Below are 19,349 nucleotides of genomic sequence, written 5' to 3'. Positions count from 1 at the left end.
GAGATTTGTAACGGAAACAAAGGGTGACCCGAATGACCAATGGGCCTAATCATTTATCCGATTAGAATATAAGGTTTTGATCGAGAGTTTTGTGACCTAATTCTGAAAATTTAGGTTAAGTAATTTGAATTTTCTTGTTTTATAATTCCATTCTACGACGACATGTCAGTTGATCTTCTATGCCCGTGACCGTGAGAGGAGCCATGCATGCATCCAAACATCATTTTGATAAACGTACATTCTGAATCCAGTTCCAGTCTAGCATGGGCAGGACCAAGCAAGAAAACAAACGTGCCTAACAGAGAAACTGGTAACCAATCACAGAAAAGATTAAGATAAGGACATCTCGATCGTCCACCTGAATTCCATAACCTACCATTCAACTCTCAACGTCCCCTTATGTCTCAGAAGATTTTGCGATCAAATATACGGATCGGACGGTTGTAATAAAAAGAACGTACACCGTTGATTTCCAATTAATTATTGCTACTCAAAATCTGAAAAAGTATACGTTTCTGTAACATTTCCGGACGACGTGACACCAGGGCCGTCTCTTCTCCAGCTGGAACCAATATAACAACATTCTCTGTTATGTAAATTACTCAACTACCCTTACTTATCACATTGACTGTCACATTATTGACCTCCGCTAATCACGTCGGTTACATTAGAAACGGTCTTTGGGAGCGACCGTTGAAATTTTAAACATAGGAGCAACCATTGAATTTACGGAAAAGGGCACAGAATGTTTGGTAATTAAGTAAGAAAGTTAAGGGTATGAAGGTCATGAAAAAGATCTAATAGTTGGGGAGGTTTTAACTTTTAATTCCCAATGCCAATGACTCTGGATTCGGACAATTTTTCTTTCTGCTCTACTTGTTTTGGTGTTTTCTATGCGCCGTGGCAGTAGTTTCTCTGTATTTTCTGTCACCAAGCACTCTGTCTCTGCGAAAAGTTTCTCAGAATGCATATGATCGAATACCTCAATCTCAACCAATCTCCTCTGCAAATGAGTGGTTCTTATTTAGATTTACTTTCACGGTGAAGAAAAAAGAAATTGCTTCGGAGGAGGAAGGAAGGAGAAGAGTTTCTGGTCAAAGTTTCTTCTTTAGGACTCTCTAATGGCAATCTATTTGTCCACGAAGATTGCGATATCGTCGAAGTTTCTGTTTTGATTTCGGGAATCGCTAACCAAGAAGGTTCTTTGAAAGGTATTCCATGTTTCTGGCTTTGGTTGGTAAGAGAGAACCTCTGAGGAAAGATTTGAATAACCAAGAAGGAAAGCCCTTCTGTTCTTTCTAAATTTTTTCTTATTTTAAAGGTTCTTGTTTCATTCAAAAGCTCGGAGATTTGTTTAGTATTTCATTGTGATACCTTTAATAACACAGTGTATCGATGTTCTAGTTGTCAATTTGCCTTAGCTGTTTTAATATTCCCCTTTCTTTTGATTAGTAGATTCTGATTCTTACTCGTGTAAGTCTCTTCTAGGGTTTTACTGGTGACCTTATCTCGACTTAAGTGGTTCTTTCTTTCTCAAGGTAAGCGTTACCACAAAGCAAAAGATTCAATCTTTTTATCAGTTTAAATTTCCCGATCGGGGATTCTCTGTTGGAGAAGTTTTTGTGATCTTCTCCTTCTCGACTTGCAGAGTTGCAGGTGAAGGCAGTGAAGAGCTTCACTCAATGGTGTTATTGTTCCGTTACCTTGCGTTTCACGGTAGATGAAGAGAGAGAGAATACTCAATAACTCTTAAAAGGTACGGTTATTTTTTCGTAAAATTTACATTTATTTTTAATGATTGAACGGTTCAGATTAGTTAGATCTGTGATGAAGTGGGCCTGATTGTACAGTCTGGGTGTAACTCGAGATTCGAACAACCAACCTCTGTTGTCACCGGAAAAATGCATATTCCTCCATTATTTGTTTCTGCTTGGTTTCGTTCCTGTATATGGTTTGTATTGTCCTTATTTGTTCGCCCCCACCATCACCGTCAATGTCTTGTGACCGCCCATGTACTCAGATTCTTAACCGTCTGATACGTTACGTTTGTGGGTCCGGAAGGAAATTTGATTAATGTTTAATGGTGGGCTCTCTGGAATTATTCCCCTCTTTGAATGTCTGAGTGAGAATTTACTAATAATAATGGATTATTAAAATGAGGAAAAATCTGGAGACAGGAATGGAGGAATTAGATTATTAAATTAGTTAAATTATGAATTTTTGAGTATGAGTTGTTTTATGATTTCAGACAGACTGACTACAGGATTTTGTTTTATGGGATGTTAACGCGTCTTTTGAGTTTCTGGGTAGAATCGAGAAAGAAATACACCAATGTCGTATATAAATCTTTTCTGGTTCTCTCTGTCTTCGATTCACCATGAGGTTCACCTGTAGAGGGTTTTATCTTTTCTTTGTTCCCGCCTTTAAAATCTACTTTTGATCTTGAAAAAAGGATCAGAAAGGTGATGAGGGTTAGAATTAGAAGCTGATCTAAGGCCAAGTCCTCGATCGGAGAGTTAAAGGGAGAACTTTTTCATTTGGGCATGCTCGATTGCTTCTCTTTTCTTAAAGTTCTTCTTCCTCTGTTAACGGCTAAATTCTGCTACACCCATTATTGTTTCACCATCATTCTCGGCGTCTCATTGATCTTTCTGGGTTCAGATGGACTCTGTGAGACCGGAGGCAGCATCGAATGTCGGTGGGATAGTTCGCACATTTGCCAAAGTTCTCCGGTTTCGTGCAGCTGACAATGGAAAAGTCCGGCGATTGAAGTCTCAGAACAAGCTCAAGGATGATGAGATGAACATGAACATTAATGGGCGTGTGCATCAGGGTAAGGTGGATTCTGTTGGTGTTAACATAGACCTAGCCAAGTCTTTCAGTGAGGAAGATGAGAAGCTCAAAAACAGGGCAGCTTTGGAAGCTTTCTTAGCGAAGCTCTTCGCAAGCATTTCGTCTGTGAAGGCTGATTATGCTCAGCTCCAGATGGCTCAGTCGCCTTACGACCCAGATGGCATTCAAGCTGCGGATGAGCTTGTAGTTTCAGAACTTAAGCGTCTTTCAGAGTTGAAACAGTGTTATCTGAAGCAGCAGATGGATCCATCTCCACAGGTAACGCAGTTGTTGGCTGAAATACAAGAACAGCAGAGCCTATTGAAGACTTATGGAATCATGGGTAAGAAGTTTGAGTCGCAGTTGAAGGTCAAGGAGTCTGAGATTATCTTGCTTAGGGAGAAACTCAAGGAATCCGAGGCGCAGAACAGGGGAATAGAGAGAAAACTAAACCCAAGCGGTGTAAGTGGTCCTCTCTCCGTTCTTCTTGATGATGTCCACTTATCGGGCTTAAACCCAAATCACTTCATAACGGTGCTCCGCTACGCCGGGAAATCCATTCGGAATTTCGTTAAGGTGATCTTGGAACAGATGAAATTAGCAGGATGGGATATCGACGCAGCGGCCGATTCAATCGAACCCAACATTGTCTACGCGAAACCAAACGACAGGTGCTTCGCATTCGAGTGCTTCGTATGCAGAGAGATGTTGGATGGCTTCCACATCCCTAATTTTTCTCTGCCGAATGTTTACGAGCCCGAAAGGAATCAGCGTCAGAACTACTTCTTCGCGAGATTCACGGAGCTGAAATCTGTAAAACCCATGGATTTCTTAACCCAGAAGCCCCGTTCTCCATTCGCGAAATTCTGCAGAGCCAAGTACTTGAAACTAGTCCATCCAAAGATGGAATCTTCCTTCTTCGGAGATCTGAACCAGAGGAACCTGGTCAATGCAGGAGGTTACCCAGAAACTGCTTTCTTTGCAACATTTGCAGAAATGGCGAAGAGGGTATGGCTTCTGCACTGCCTGGCCTTCTCTTTCGAGCCTGAGGCATCCATATTCCAGGTAAGGAAAGGATGTAGATTCTCCGAAGTGTTCATGGAGAGCGTGGCGGACCACGCGCTGACGTTGCCGGTGAACATGCCAGGCGTAGGTTTCACGGTGGTGCCGGGTTTCAGAATCGGGAAGACGGTGATACAGTGTCAGGTCTATCTATCTCCGAGTCCGGTGTGAACACGCGCTTGTGGGGACGGTCGATGTCGTCGGATGCGAATCTCTTTTTTTTTTTTTGTTTCTTTCTTTTTCTCTTCTAAATCTTTCTTTCTCTTTCGGCGGAACACATCCCAATTTTCTGATGATGTATGGAACGTATGGTGATGTGATGATGAAGCGGCATCAGGAAAAAGTATTGGGATTCGGACCTACACGTGACTTGGATATGACCTGGAATTTCTGAGTGGGACCAGGGAGAAAGGCGCGTTTTCACTGCAGTGGGGACCATCACATGACAGGTAAAATTAGACGAGGCTGGGTTTTTCCTTGTTTGGGTCTTCTATTGTCTGCTCTCTCTTGCTGTTTTTCCAGCAGAAGGTGAGCTAGTATCCATTGGGGTTTGGAATAGACGAGTTTCAAGAAGTTGTTTGTCGTCTATTCCTATTCCCTTGTGGAGATTTTGTTTCATGTAAGCCAGGAAAGTTATATGTAAATATTTATATAGAAGGGTAGGTAGTTGTAATTTTGTTATGCAAGGAACCCGATAAATAATTTATAGTTCTCCATTTGTTTTTTTTTGGCCCTTTTGTAATTTGTAAATATTAACTGGTTTTTTTTTCTTCTTTCCTTTTATATATATCTCCTGGCAACTTAAAAAGTATTGGTGTTGAATATCGTATTGGTCAAATCATTTTAAGAGACATCATTTCATATCAAGATCATATTGATGATGTATATGATGTGTAATTCAATAGAGAGATGTATCAATATGTATTGTCATAAATACATATTGGCTAGCCGTTCCATGGGATACTTTAAATTAAACCTTGATCTGTGCTGCTTCATGTGGGTGGGTGTTGTGATGGAACTCTACAAGACTAGGAGTGTGATTCAAACCAAACCAAAGCAAAAGCGTCGGTTGCTCCTCTGGGACATGATAATCATTTCCACAAATTGATTTCGTTCCTTCACTTTTTGGAGGGATGCTTTACCTCTCTATTCTAAGGTAATCAAGTTCTCTCTTCTTTTTTTTTTGCTTCACAACCAATACAATTTTCACCTCTGTAATTTGTATATAAGATTGTGGCTATCGAAGGGTAAGAATTAGAATTCACATGTCACAATCCGAGATAAGAATATAGAGAATTAATGGGGCCCCCCCGTGAGGATTGGAATACGACGGAACCCCACTGGTCGGGTGGTCCAGAAATTGTAGAGGATAATCGGAGTCCATAGACAGTATAACTGGTTGAGAGACTGGGGTGGGGTCTTTGCGTTCTTTTTTACTAGTTTAAATTTAGACTGGGTTTTCCAGAGTGCTCAAAAATGTGCAGGTAAAGAGATTTTACTAAAATTTGTGGTTACAATTCTCCCAAAAATATGCTACTAGTCACATTCGACTTCCACTGAAGCTTCACGATCAATTTTGCAAACTTGCTTCAAACTTCTACTAGGTGTTGTGGATGGAAAGAAAAACATAAAACCCACTGGGTGTCTTGGGAGGGGCTATGTCAGACGTGGCTTGGGATTAAAGAGCTTTGAGCTCCAAAATGGCTAACCGACCATGGAAGGATGAGTGCTTTCTGTGGGGTCGATTTACAAATGCTGTGTATTTTCCTAATACATCAATGTGGGAAGTTCAGATTGAATCATAGTGTTAGGCATATGGATCTACAACCACGAACAAAGAAAATACCAGTAAAACACAAAAAGTATTTAATGTAGTTCTACAAAATTCTGCCTTTGTCCACCAAAGGTATAATAGATTCTATTATTTCTAGAAAACTTCACATACTTTCATACCCATAAAGTTATACTCTTTGCTTGTCTTCAATCCTTATTGTCGGGTGTGCCAACCCCTTACAAGAATTGATTCTTATAGGTTATCCCACATACTATTTATAGGAAGATTTATAACTCTAATTTCAATATAATTATAATTTTAACCTCATATTAGTAATTGATCCAAACATTGTTTAAAAATATAAATACAATCTGATTATAATTATGTGGACTCACAAAATACAAGACATCTAAACCCAACAATCTCCACCTTGGCTTGAATTTTACAAGTCACCTTAAAAAAAACTATTGATGATGTTTCTTTGCAATCACCCGTTTCTGTGTATCCGCCACACATTACTGCATGACCCACATCCCCTTCTTGGATGCGTTTCCTGACCGCCATCATGAAAACCTATATGACGTAGACCTCCACACTCGGGGTGTCTCATACTGCTTTCCGTCGTTTTATAACGCGACTTGGCTCCACCTCTCCATCTGTCACAGTCGGCTTCAAGAGATCACCGCCACTCACCAAATTCGAAGTGAAAATCACCTACTTCTTTCTAGATTTTCCCATGTTGGACGCCTAACCAACCTGCAAATTCTTTCTATTTATACCCTTGCCCGAGTGTCAATTGGAGCTCCACCTGTTTCCACACGCCTTGCAAACTTGTGCAATTCACTTGATCTGCGCCTTTCGTACCCATCAATCAACCTACATAACTTAACCGTTGACCTCCGTACCCACAAGATCAATACCAACCTAATAGGTGCCTTTCATACCCGTCTTCAACCTAAAGAGCTTGACTGTTGATCTTCGCACGAACTCATCAGACCAATACCAATTGAACGAAATCTCCTTAATCTATTACTTCCATTGAGTCCAGAACGTCCAAAAATCTATAGAAAACCTAATCCCACACACAGCACCTTCACACAAAATCATGTGAAAACAACTTGTACCATAGTTATTTAATAATAAAAAACAAATGTTCTTTTTTGTTTTTCTCTAACCTAACTTTTTTTCTTCTTCTTTCTCCACGTTTCATGTCTCAAGAGCTTTTCAAACTTTTTTTTCTCTCAGAATGCAATCATTATATTCCTTAAACCCTGTTTGTTTAAAAAAACCAATAAAAACTTCAAACAAAACACCAACTGCCAGATTCTTTTCTACTTTGTTTTTATTTTTATTTTTTCAACATGACATTTCCAACACAGATCGCCATGCTTTTCTTTCAACAATCAAACAAGCCAGTCTTCCTCTCGATCTCCATACCAGACCGTAGAACCCATATAGTTTTCCCCGCTGATCTTGAACCTCTTTGTTTTCTTCTTCATTAATGATCTAAAACAGATCATTGAGTCACTTTTTTAAATTTATTTTGTTTGATCAACAATTCGTACCCAATAGAACAATCATTTGAAAAAATATATATAAAAAAGAACTTTACGATATCTAAATCAAACTAGAGAATCGTACTTTCGAACGATCGGTCAAAACCTTCTTCATTCTTTGTACATCGATCATCTATTTCTTGACAATGATCCGCTTAACTTTGCTTTGATATCAATTGTTAGATATATGGAAGCACAATTTTGAATGAAGAAGATCACAAACAAAACACACAAGAAGAATCTATTGTGGTTCCGTAAAATTCTGCCTACATCTCCCAAAAAAAATAGATTCTACTATGTTCAGAAAACCTCATACCAAAAAAGTGATACATTTTGCATGTCCTTAACCCTTATTCTCAGGGTTGGCCAATCCCCTATTAATTCTAATAGGTTATCCCAAACTCAAGAACTATCTACCCAATTTGAACCAGGCCAATCTATTAATTGGGCTGAAAATGCCAACTCCGACGTAAATCCTGAATTAGATTTTTGGGCCCCGATTCCACATTTGAACTATCAAGTATCAACTACAACTCTACACAGGAAGGATGAAACGTGGAGTTGAGAGTTGAGAGTTGAGACTCTTTACCTTGATGGCTTGATGTCCCTCCCTGTCTGAAGGAATTGAACCTACCAGATTTTGTCAATGTGGTACCTGGTACGCTTAGATTACGCGAGAGATCTGCAAGATCATCAATCAAGGTAAGGTGCTTCAATCAATCAATCACTCAATCAATCATATATATACCCAGATTATGGTGACTGGTGAGGTCACCATGCATGAGACTTGATAAATGTCGTGCATCGTGTCATAAAATAATTCAAGATTTTGAATTTGAAAGTGGAAATAATCTGACGTAGATGGCAAAGATGTTTTTTTAATATTGTCAAAATATAATTTGTCTAAAATGTCGGGCGAATCGGGGCGGTCGTCGAGCTGGACACAACCATAAATTATTGCCGACATATTTAATAAACAATCCGGGTCGGACTCAATTGGGTAATTCCTACCCTACCCTGCCCTGCAAGGACGGATTATCATTTTTCTCTGCATTGAATAGTCTTACATCTTCAAAATGAAAAAAAAGAAAGAGAATATTTACTTTTACTATTGACCGAAGGATTTGATAGATAGATTAAGTTCTTGGTGACTCTAGATTTGGTAGAGACGTCTGTGTTTTTTTTTTCTTTCAATTTTTGCATTTTCATGCAAAATGGTGGGGTAGGTGTGCACCTATGCCGTGGTTACACGTGCCCAACTACCATAATCTACTAGTGGAACCTCCCCTTGTGGAGTTGTGGCCTTGTGGGAACGAGATTTTGTCCTGTTCAGCAGATTACAAGTGTTTTCTGCGTTAATGAGACAAGCAAAGGAGCCAATAGAGATATATATATATATATATATATATATATATATATATATCTGAATCACTATTTCAATTTCATACTGACAACAAAGATTATTTATTGGGCTTTTTTTTCTAAGGCTCAGATGACTGACGTGGGTGGGGCCCACCATCAATCAAATTCAGTCAGTGGTGGTAATAATAATGAATGAAATGAATGAGGTGGAGGTAAATCAGGTGATCGAGGGCCTAATATTAATATGGGCCCCTTATGGTGGGAAGACGTTTGACAAATCCATGCATGTGTATGGTGTACACTGGGCCAAAGTGGGCCTAGGGTTGGGAGCTATCAAAGAGTTCCCATCAATACACACACACACAATGACACGATGGTAATAATTCAGGTAAGGGTTCCTATGGGTCCTGCAGTGCAGGTGAGTCTTTTGTTGTTGTTGTTGTTGTTGTGGTACATGTATTTCTTGTGTGGCTCTCAGATCATGATATTCCCATGGCTCTTGTAGTGACTTTTTATTTGTTTTCGTATAGGTATTGTTGCTCTTGTGGCTCTCATGCCATGATATATTTTCGAGATTCAACATTTTAAAGATTACAGGGTTGGAACTTGGAAGAGATAAGATCCGTTGAATCTTGAAAAGTCTTGTCTCGATCTGAGAGCCATACAGGAGGAATCTGTCTAGTCTCCTCCGATAGTTCTTGATCACGAATTACAAGGAGGCCTACAGGGTTAGGATGATCGGGTTTATTTTTGTAAATATTTTATTATTTTTTACTTGTGGTCCCCACATAATTTGTGGTCAGCATCCGGCGGGTGATGTGCTCCTATCCGGGAGATAATCGACACTCATACAGGAGATACCTACAAGGCATAACTGTTTCAATTTCTGGTATTTCTTGTTTCAAGAAATAGAAAAATTAGCCAAAAACTGTTCTGTTTCACATGATTTTCGTTAACATAAATTGAAATTTATGAAAAATTGTGCTTCAAGAAACACTTTCGATATACTTATTGAGCCTATTTTTGGAATCAAAGTTGGGTGGGGACATTGTTTAGAAGGGGTATTTATAAATTTGGTACTTTAAACATAGCACTGGCAAATTTCATAAGTTTAAAAAGTATTTATGATGTTTCTCGAAGTAGAAACACTTGGCGGGACCAATGTTAGATAAATCAATAGGTATGAACTGTGCCAAGGTGGGCTAGGGTTGGGTTGGGTTCAGGCCTTTGATTTAACATATGACCTATCTAGAGTGTTACCAAATCAGGGTAGAAATACTTTGCTTAATTTTCCTTTTTTAGTTAATAATTACTTCTATCTGTCTTACGGCCCACAGCGGCCCTAAGCCAATAATGAATTTTAAAAATATGGGCCGTACTAGATAGGCCCATTAATATACTTCAATGTGGGCCAAGTTTTATTGCAATTAAATTGGTCGGTTTGGGTTTCATTTCACCAGCCATTTCACAACCACACATCTCAATGATAGATGTTGTTACATCATTTTCTTGTATATATTTTGTAGAATGGTAGACTCAGTGAAGTGATTATTGAGTTGATTCATAGAAAACGTGCATTTCCTTCAACTAAAGTGCTTGAGATAAGGTAAGTTATATAGAATCAATGTTGGTTGATCATTATCGATTCTTAAAATGAAGCAAAGAGGGTCTGATGGTGTGTTAGTTCAAACATCAAACCTACTAACTAGATAACCTCACCTACTGTTACTTGTTTAAAGATTTGAATGTATCATGTCATGTCATCATCATAGCTAGGGCACTCGATTAAAGACCTACACTGTACCCTTGCCTAGCTAGGTGGGTTTGGGATTTTTAGGGTTTTTGTGGGGTGTGTGGTGGTGGGTTTTTGAAGAAATGCAAAAAGGACACTTAAGATTTGTTTCCCATACATGGCTTAATAAACTTATAGTCTTGTTAGGGATAATAGATGCACAACCACGAATAGAGAATAATACAAGCAAAGCTTACAAGGGAAATTTAATGTGGTTCGGCATAACCTTGCCTACATCCACCAGAGAGAAAAGAAGTTTCACTATTTCGAAAAAACCTTACATCACTCTTACACGCAAAGTGCTACCCTTTGCTTGCTCCCAATCCTTATCCTTAGGATGAGTTCCCCAATACCCTATAGGGATTGATTCCCCAATCTTCTACAGACCATTGATGCCTATAGGTTATCCCACATAGACTATTTATAGGGTAAAACCCTAATCCCAATGTAATTACAATTTTATCTCAGTATTAGTAATTGACTCAAACCTTGTTTCAATTACAAATACAACCAAAACCATAATTACATGGACCCACAGAATACAAAACACCCAAACCCAACATTAATCATACTTTTGATCACAAAAATAAATGCATACATGATACATGTTTAATAACCATTGCAGAACTGATTGGTATGCATTTGTTAGCCAGATCAATCAGCTTGGTTACAATACATTCTTGTACTTGGTTGGTTAAAAATAATGGTGTAAATGGATAATCGAAATCTGTTTTTGAATTTACATTGGTATCTATTTAGGGGGTATTCGAACCTGTTAGATTACTAATAAGAGGTGAATATGGTATATCCCTTTCCAACTAATTACTTGTCCGATAAAATTATCCAATTAAGTTGCTTTTTTGGATTTTTATTTTTTTTAATTTTTTTACTTGAGATATGTGAGTACCCTTTTAGATTTTTTTACAAAAGTACATACAAAGGAAAAAACAATAGTGAATAAATTTAAGAAAATCAAAGACTAAAATGAGTAAAAAAAAGAAAAATTCCTAAATGCTTAAGATGTTCCCGGTAGTTGAGAACCTGTATTCATGTCCATTTAAAAGATTTTTTTTTTTATAATTTTTTAAATTTACCATACAAATATCATCTAAATCCAGCTGAATCGGTTCAAAAGTCGATAAGATATTATCAAAATCCTTCTGAATATAATAGGATATTTAGATTACACTACTACTATCCGATCTGAATCCAATCTGTTTACACCCTAATAACAAATAACGTTGAATTGCTCGAAGCTGAAAGTTCTTTCCATAAACTTCAATGGAGCTTATTTTGCTGGTCAGGAATCACACTTATTTAAATTGCATACAAGATAAGCTGAAGGAGTTGTGAAAGTGTTGTGAACAACGTTATCGACCCATGAATAAATTTTTCTAGATCATTTTCCTTGGTTGATGAATGTGTTTGTGTGCCATTTAGTATCCAATGAAATAAGAAAATCGCTTCCAAATTAATGTCTCTGTCACCTTGAAAAATAATATTTGATGGACATATATTTAGATTAGATCAACCTATAGAAGTGAGGTCTTTATAAAAAAAGAAAAGAAAAGTCAGAAAGGTTAGGTAGCCTTCTGGCTATGCACAGTTTAGGAAAAAAAAACTAGGCATTAATTAATTATCAAAAAAAACAACAATTATGCTTCAACCAGCAACTAAGTTTTTTAATAATACTATCTGGCAGGTCCTAGAATGTGTTTTAAAATTTAAACTACGATCTTAATTTCCAGAAACAAAAACAAGAATCATGGTTGGAACTGGAGGAGGTTTTGCTAGTGGAAGTTCAGAAAGGAACTGATAGGATTTACTGGTGGATGGATACAAGAAGTCACTGCCTGAAATCCAAATCTGGGTTCAGTTCAGACTTCAGAGTAAAGAAAGATCACACCTATATAGATAAGCTTTTAAAGCTTATCTCCACATGATGCTTTGTTGCAACTTGCATGAACAATGCAAAAGCTGGCATCTGCTGACTCTGCTCTCCTAGCTGGGAACTTTGTCGAGGACAGCTGAAAGCCAAGGCCCATGCCCTTCCACTTGCATTAATTTATCAGTCGAAGCTCAAAACATGCAAAGGCAACCTTGCAAAACCAGAGAGATGATGGTGAAGTTAGATAGAACAGGAAATAAACTAAGAACATACAAGTGAAAACTGAGAACAGAGTGGTCCATGATCCATCACATGCGCTTCTTCAGAAACCTTTTTCATATTAGTGACTGTTGATGATACATGTGTGCTGCAGTCTCTTTCAAGTAGCAGTGACTTTGTAGGGTCAAATCTCATCCAAACAATAAATCTATCCATCTTGTTCTTGCCCAAGATTTTGCTTTCTTTCACTCTCAATTCTCATCCATCTCCCTCCAAAACTCATGGAGCCTATCCAACTTATCTGGAAAAGTGATGTTTACAGGTCCCATCCTCTTCACACGAGACAAGAAAGAAAAAGAAAAAAATCCCTTTCAGTCCTGCACTTCCTTTAAACAAATGAGTCAACTGGGACCCATTTTATCATCTCTGCAATGAAAAAAAAAAAAAAAAAACAAACAAACAAACAGGTAGTGTGTGGTGGTGTGAACTGTGTTGCAGCCTCAGAATTCCACTATTAGAAGAAGAAACCAATCAGAACTCTTGCTAATCACATTTAGTATCAATCGGGGAGTCGAATAGCTATGGAAAGAGATAGTAATTAGCTCTTAAGGGGACACCTCATGCATCAGTCCTTCAAGAACTCTAGGTCAGCCAGAGAAAGATGTCGTTATAACTCAAATGACCTGTCTCAACTGAAAGAACAACCGATCTCACTCAGCAACAGTGGGATTAGACAATTAACAGGATTGCTCATGGACCAACTTCATGAAATGATCACAACAACTTCTGAGGCTCTTAGTGAACCCCTATCTCTGATATGACAAATTTTGGATGGATACATGTGAAACAAACACCATCGGTCTATCTTCTTTTCTTGGTTGGGTCTAATTGACATTGCGCTTCACTTCTATGCCCTCCCTCACAAATCATCACTAACAGCATACAGAATCCAGTCTAGACTTAAAAAAAAAGCCTTCTTGCAGGGATCCAGGTAATTAGGATCTTTAAACTCCGAAATCACAAGAAACGATGTGGATGCATCAGATGGGAGACCAGCAATAAAATATTCCAATCCAACCCAGAGAAAAGCTGTGAACGCATCAGATTTGGGACAAGCAATCAAAAATTTTAAATCATACTTTTTTTTTCCCATGGATTCCGAAACTTCACTGATCCACAAATGCTTCTCTGGGATTCACATATTCAAATAACCCACTAAACAAATGGAGTAATAGAAAACTACCATAACTAGGTCTCAAGAATGGAGGTCTCAAGAATGGAGGAAAAAAGAAGAAGAAGAAGAAGAAGAAATAATTAGCAACTACATTATCAGTAATATATTCAAATGTTCCGGCAACTCTCCAGCTTCCACAAGTTTCTAGGCAGCCACAAGTTCTTCGAGACTAGTTATATGATCCCTTCTAAGAAGTTGAAGATAACCAAGCCTACACAAAAAGTCTTCCCTTCTGTCGAGTCAGTCTTTACCAATTAACAAACCTTCAACAATGGTCAAATCCCTTAAAATGTTTTGAGCTGACGCAGCAAAAATAATCTGGCCTTCGGACGGTGAGTGTTAATTCAGTATCAGTCCATGCTGCAATTGCCTCTTCTTTAGCCTACGCCATAATAGGCCACAAAGTGCCTTCCAACAAATTCTTTCCGAACAGAGCAGCACAATAACAATCACCTCCGGTTTTAGGCTTCCATAATCTTTATAAGCTTTCACTTCTAGATGACACTGGAATTCCCCAAAACAAAGGAAGCCCTGAAGAGGACAAGGGTCACCTTAAAACCCTGCTTATGCTGAATCAGAATCATCGGAGGCTGGAGAATCAGAAGCTTCTGCTAGAGCTTCCAGCATATTGATGACCTCAATTGTGTCATCCAAATAATACTTGGCTTTGCTTGGCTTCTGCCCAACCGTGCATGCAAACAAAGCCGTTTGAGACGACAAGATATTCTTGTTCATAGCATTACCAATGATCTCAAACATGTCCTCATCTGACCTATCATCCCCAATGCATAACACAAAATCTGCTTGCCTCCCTTTCTCAGCCATGGTAGTAAAGACCTTCTCAGCAACGAGACCTTTGCTTACTCCCTGAAATCCAAAGCCAAAAAACAGGTTCAGTTCAAGCATCCTAGTCAGTTATACAAAGGTTGAAATTGTGAGGCAACATAACATTAGGATGGACATGGTTTACTCCGATCAATCACCGAACGCCCATTTACAGGGCCAAAAAAGAAATAACAAACACCCAGTTTCTCCATCATCTAATACAGTCACACATCAGGGGAAGACACTAACATAGTATATATGACATACTTTAACAGTGGTTGCAGCCTAACATAAGTTGTAATTAGGGGTGCAGGATTCAGCTAAACAAACTGCCCAAGTGAAGGCTAAAGGAAGAAGCTGAGATAAAAAACGTACCTGAGGCTTCACTTCAACAATGTACTGACCACTCTTCACAGCAACAGGTTCATTCGCTAGAACACTCTCTAGGTGATCTAACAGCTCCTTCGCTTGACATGACCCAAAGCCTGGGTCGGCATCCCTATGGTGCCAAACCAAGGCACTCTCCTTGGTTTCAATGGAAGAACCATCAGTGGCTTCTGTATACAACTTGATTACTGGCTCAGCTATCTCCATCCACCCAAAATCAGTACTCTGGCCACAGATTTCCCATTCATCACCACAAGACCACCTGATAAATTACATCATTAGAACAACAGTAGAATTCCAACTACAAGACAAGTAAAGGAGCTTCCACTAAAGGGACACAAAGGAATTAAAAACCGTAAAGCATACCTCAACAAGTAGCCATGCTCGGCTGCAATCCCAAGCTTCTCACATGGAGAAAACCATGTTCCCAAACTTTCCCTGCCTCTTCCGCTGACAATGAAGACCGTATTCTTATCATCCCCACAAAGTTTGTTTAGAATGGAGATGACCTCTTGGCTCGGAGTCTTGTTTATTGAGGTTTGAGGCATAACAGTGCCATCATAGTCCAGCAGTATAGCTCTGTTCTTAGCCCTTGAGTATGCTGAAACAATGGCATCTATGGAAAGCTTTCTGAAATTAGGATCAAGGGCCACAACCCTAAAGCCAAAACTCAATCCAATTCCCCAACATCTTCTCCTGAAATGATCTTTACAACTTCTCTCCATATCTTGCAAGAAGCTCCGTGCCCAATAAGCCACATCATGGGTACTTACATACCTATAATGCTTCTCATGCCTCAGCTGTTGTTCAGCCTCCGGCATTGAAATAGCCTCATTCATTGCCTCCGCCGTCGCATCAACATTCCATGGATTGACACGGATTGCCCCACTCAATGAAGGAGAGCACCCAATAAACTCTGAAACTACTAGCATGCTTCTCTTTGGCCCGGTAGACTCTGAACTTGATCCAACTGTGGAGGCTCCCTGCCTGCATACGATATACTCATAGGGAGTAAGGTTCAAACCGTCCCGCACAGCCGTGACAACAACACACTCCGCAATCGTATAGAAGGCCATTTTTTCACTAACTGAAACAGCCCTGTCGATGAACACTACTGGTTGATAACCGGGGCTACCAAATTGTTCATTGATCCTCTTGCAGCTTGACTGTATTTCTTCTTGTATCTCGTCAAGATTTCTTCCTGTGCCCCTTGCAGGATTAGCTATCTGAACCAGTACAGCCCTTCCCTGCCATTTGGGATGCAACTTGAGCATCTGTTCCATAGCAAAGAGCTTCAGGTTAATCCCTTTAAAGATGTCCATATCATCAACGCCAAGTAAAATAGTCTTCCCTTCAAACTGCTGCTTAAGCTCTGCAACCCTCCACTCCTCATCAGCCTGTCTCAGAACGGACTCAATCTGACCCATGTGGATTCCAATGGGCATGATCTTGATGCCGACTGTTCTCCCATAGTATTCTAACCCAATGTAACCTCTTTTCGATTGATATTCCAAACCCAGCATCCGACTGCAACAGGAGAGGAAATGCCGAGCGTAATCAAAAGTGTGGAAACCAATAAGGTCTGAATTCAGCAGCGCCTTGAGGATCTCTTCCCTGATGGGAAGAGTCCTATAGATCTCAGACGAAGGGAAGGGGCTGTGGAGGAAAAAACCTATCCGCAATCTATTGAAGCGCCTCCTCAAGAAGGTCGGAAGCACCATGAGATGGTAATCATGGATCCAGACGTAGTCATCTTCTGGGTTTATGACCTCTATCACTTTCTGCGAGAAAAGCTTATTCACAGAAACATAGGCTTCCCAAAGAGAACGATCGAAACGACCGCCCTTATCAGCAGAGAAGGGGAGCATATAGTGAAACAGAGGCCAGAGGTGCTGCTTGCAGAACCCACGATAGAATTTGTTGAAGAGATCCGGCGGAATGAAAGCAGGTACACATTTGAACTTCTCCAGTAGAATCTGAGACACATCGTCTTGCTCATTGGGCTCCACTTCAACCTTCAAGAGCCCAACATAGATGACTTCCATGTCCTCAGGCAACCCATCCTTTAGCTGCAACAGTAACGAATCTTCGTCCCAACTAAAGCTCCAGCCTTTGTTATCAGGCCTTCGCTTCGATTTCACGGGTAGCTGGTTTGCTACGATGATTATCCTATCTTGAGCGATCGATGAGGGAACGTCCGACGAGACACTATTGGCCTGATCGTCGTCAAGCTCGCAGACAATACCAGGGACGGTCATCACCCTCGGAAGACGCTTCCTTTCCCGACCCATTACAGGAAAATTCCCAGACGCAAGATCCAACAGATTGGTATACGATCTGGAAATCATTTTCTCTACGGAAGGAAATCGCACAGAAACTGAAGCTCGCGCACAGAGGTTACCAAATCAATCAAATCGCCAAAACGAAAGATTTCATAAATCTAGGGTTCCTGGAAAGCAGTGACCTTCCATCAAAAAAAACGAACATGGAAAGACTCTCTATCTCTCTCTATATATATAGATATTTATAACAAAATAAAAATGTCAATGAGGGTATAGGACGATTGCAGAAGATTTATCTGTAGAGATTTCTTTCCATTTGATCGACAAAAGAAACCCAATTCCAGGTAAAGAAAAATACCTCAGAAAATACTGAAATCATAACATTCAAGGTACGGCGAGATTTACAAGGAAGAAAACAAATTAAAAACTGGAATTTTAGAACTGACCTGCTTGTTCTTCAGAGAATGGAAATGTTTTTCATCGTCTCCTCTTTCTTTGCCCTTTTCGACTTGTAAATCAACAAAATTATAAGCTTTTTTGGTTTCTATTTTCGTGAATACAACCAAAAAAAAAAAAATAACGAAAACGCACACTGAGACTCTCACGCACACACTCTCTCTCTCTCTCTCGCGGTTTGGATTTCGCCGGTTCGGCCTCTCTGCATTATAAACTTCCTCTTCTCTCTCCGCAGCGGAAGACCCAACCAGAGGCTTTGAGAATATTAAATTAAAACATTTGAAAGGTACCAAAAATATTAAATAATAAAAATGAAAATTAAGAAGTTAAAAGAAAAAGAATAAAGAATCAAGATAAGGTCGACCACGAGGCGACTACCCACTCATGCCAGCTGGCATCCGTCTCTTCTTCACGCGCTTTCTTATTTGCCTTTTTCTAATTAAAGCGGCGTAAGATGACACATGTCAGCATTGCAGGAGCCCACGTCGACAGTCTCTTGTTGGATCCGTTCTCGATGCCGGAGCCTGACTCGGGGTAAAGAAGGCCCGAGTCCAATCCAATACCCATCCGTCAGCAGAGCAGAGGATATTATGGTCTTTTTCAAAAAAATTGAGCAAAAATATCTAAGAATCGTTGATGAAACTATGAAAGTGAAACCCTACTGGCTACTGCGCTACATGGGGCCATGGGGCCATGGGGGTGGGTATTGACCGTATCGTCTACGTACGTCCACCGAAAGAGCGTGAAGTGATGAAGATAAGGTGTTCGATACTTTGTCAAGCTGGGGCGGGGTATATGCCTGCCGCCTCTTAGTCTTTCCAAATTCCAAACAAGCACATGCACCACCGTCTGGCGTCTCGGCATGTTTAGTCCACAAAGACAAATCCACCTTGTGCTTGTGCTGATGTGGTTGGTATTTGAGTGGATGTCACGTTAAGGGGCAGGCAGATCAGGTCATACGTCCTGGTCTTCTCAATTTGCAATGGATTGGGTTCGATAGGGCCCACTGGCCCCAAATCCATAACCTAATCCACTATTAGTGTCTGTCCCGTCCTGGACTGGGTCATTATCTTCAGAAAGCTATATTGCCGACACCGACACCGATACTTTCTTGATATTGTGTCGGTGGGATTTTAAATTTCAACCCAATCCCAATCCCAATCCTCAAGGTTTCGGATTCTTCTGGTATCGTATCGGCCCTTGATGATTATTCCATTGTGTATGCCATGATTGGTGTGGTGTGAAAGATTCCTTCCTTTCTTAATTCTCATAATGGATGGTGGAGAGTATAGAATCAAGCTGGAGTGGATTAGAATAGAACAAAATACCGAAAAGGCTTGGCTGTGAGGTGAAACAATATACTTTCTGAAAACAGAAACAGAACTTTATGAGAACAGAAACGGTAGTGGATGATTCAGGTTCATCGGTTTTTTTTTCTTTCGGATGGAAGGAATGGGATGGACCCACCGAAGAAGATCCAAATTGGATATCCCTGAAACGACTGAAAGCATAGTGGATTTTTTTGGGTCCCTTTCGGCCCATGGTCCAACCTCTCAGTCCAATTATAGTTCTTCATGACGTGGCGTCATGGCCCACCTTGTCCTTCAGAGATAGGGTTTGGACCAAGTTCCCTTGGCTGCCAGAGCTGCAGAGCAACAGCTTCTCCTGCCACAATTAACA

General features: G+C 39.9%; 2 protein-coding genes across 4 annotated transcripts; one reads left to right on the top strand and one right to left on the bottom strand.

Annotated features, from left to right (window-relative positions):
• The first annotated feature begins 848 nt into the window (after nt 1-848).
• Nucleotides 849-4,784, top strand: LOC149026207 (protein GRAVITROPIC IN THE LIGHT 1-like). Of its 3 annotated transcripts, XM_089146461.1 has the most exons (4): nt 849-1,211; nt 1,489-1,538; nt 1,649-1,756; nt 2,662-4,784. In XM_089146461.1, exon 4 carries the CDS (start codon nt 2,662-2,664, stop codon nt 4,063-4,065), a length of 1,404 nt encoding a protein of 467 aa, XP_089002587.1. In that variant the 5' UTR covers nt 849-1,211; nt 1,489-1,538; nt 1,649-1,756; the 3' UTR covers nt 4,066-4,784. The 3 variants fall into 3 exon arrangements, with proteins under 3 accessions (XP_089002587.1, XP_089002590.1, XP_089002589.1); XM_089146464.1 differs by lacking the exon at nt 1,489-1,538; XM_089146463.1 differs by lacking the exon at nt 849-1,211 and having other exon boundaries at nt 1,220-1,538.
• A 9,295-nt stretch (nt 4,785-14,079) lies between these two features.
• Nucleotides 14,080-17,906, bottom strand: LOC149026206 (putative alpha,alpha-trehalose-phosphate synthase [UDP-forming] 7). The gene is made up of 4 exons (XM_089146460.1): nt 17,660-17,906; nt 15,298-17,380; nt 14,920-15,193; nt 14,080-14,586 (listed from the first exon to the last, which is right to left on the bottom strand). Exons 2-4 carry the CDS (start codon nt 17,277-17,279, stop codon nt 14,284-14,286), a joined length of 2,559 nt encoding a protein of 852 aa, XP_089002586.1. The 5' UTR covers nt 17,280-17,380; nt 17,660-17,906; the 3' UTR covers nt 14,080-14,283.
• Between the last annotated feature and the right edge of the window lie 1,443 nt (nt 17,907-19,349).

This window comes from Hakea prostrata, chromosome 2 (genome assembly GCF_041222555.1).
Source record: "Hakea prostrata isolate BN-2017 chromosome 2, UWA_Hpros_2, whole genome shotgun sequence".
NCBI classification, from domain to species: Eukaryota; Viridiplantae; Streptophyta; class Magnoliopsida; order Proteales; family Proteaceae; genus Hakea; species Hakea prostrata.
Note: the sequence above shows the minus strand (reverse complement) of the source record. Positions and strands in the feature narration are given on the sequence as shown.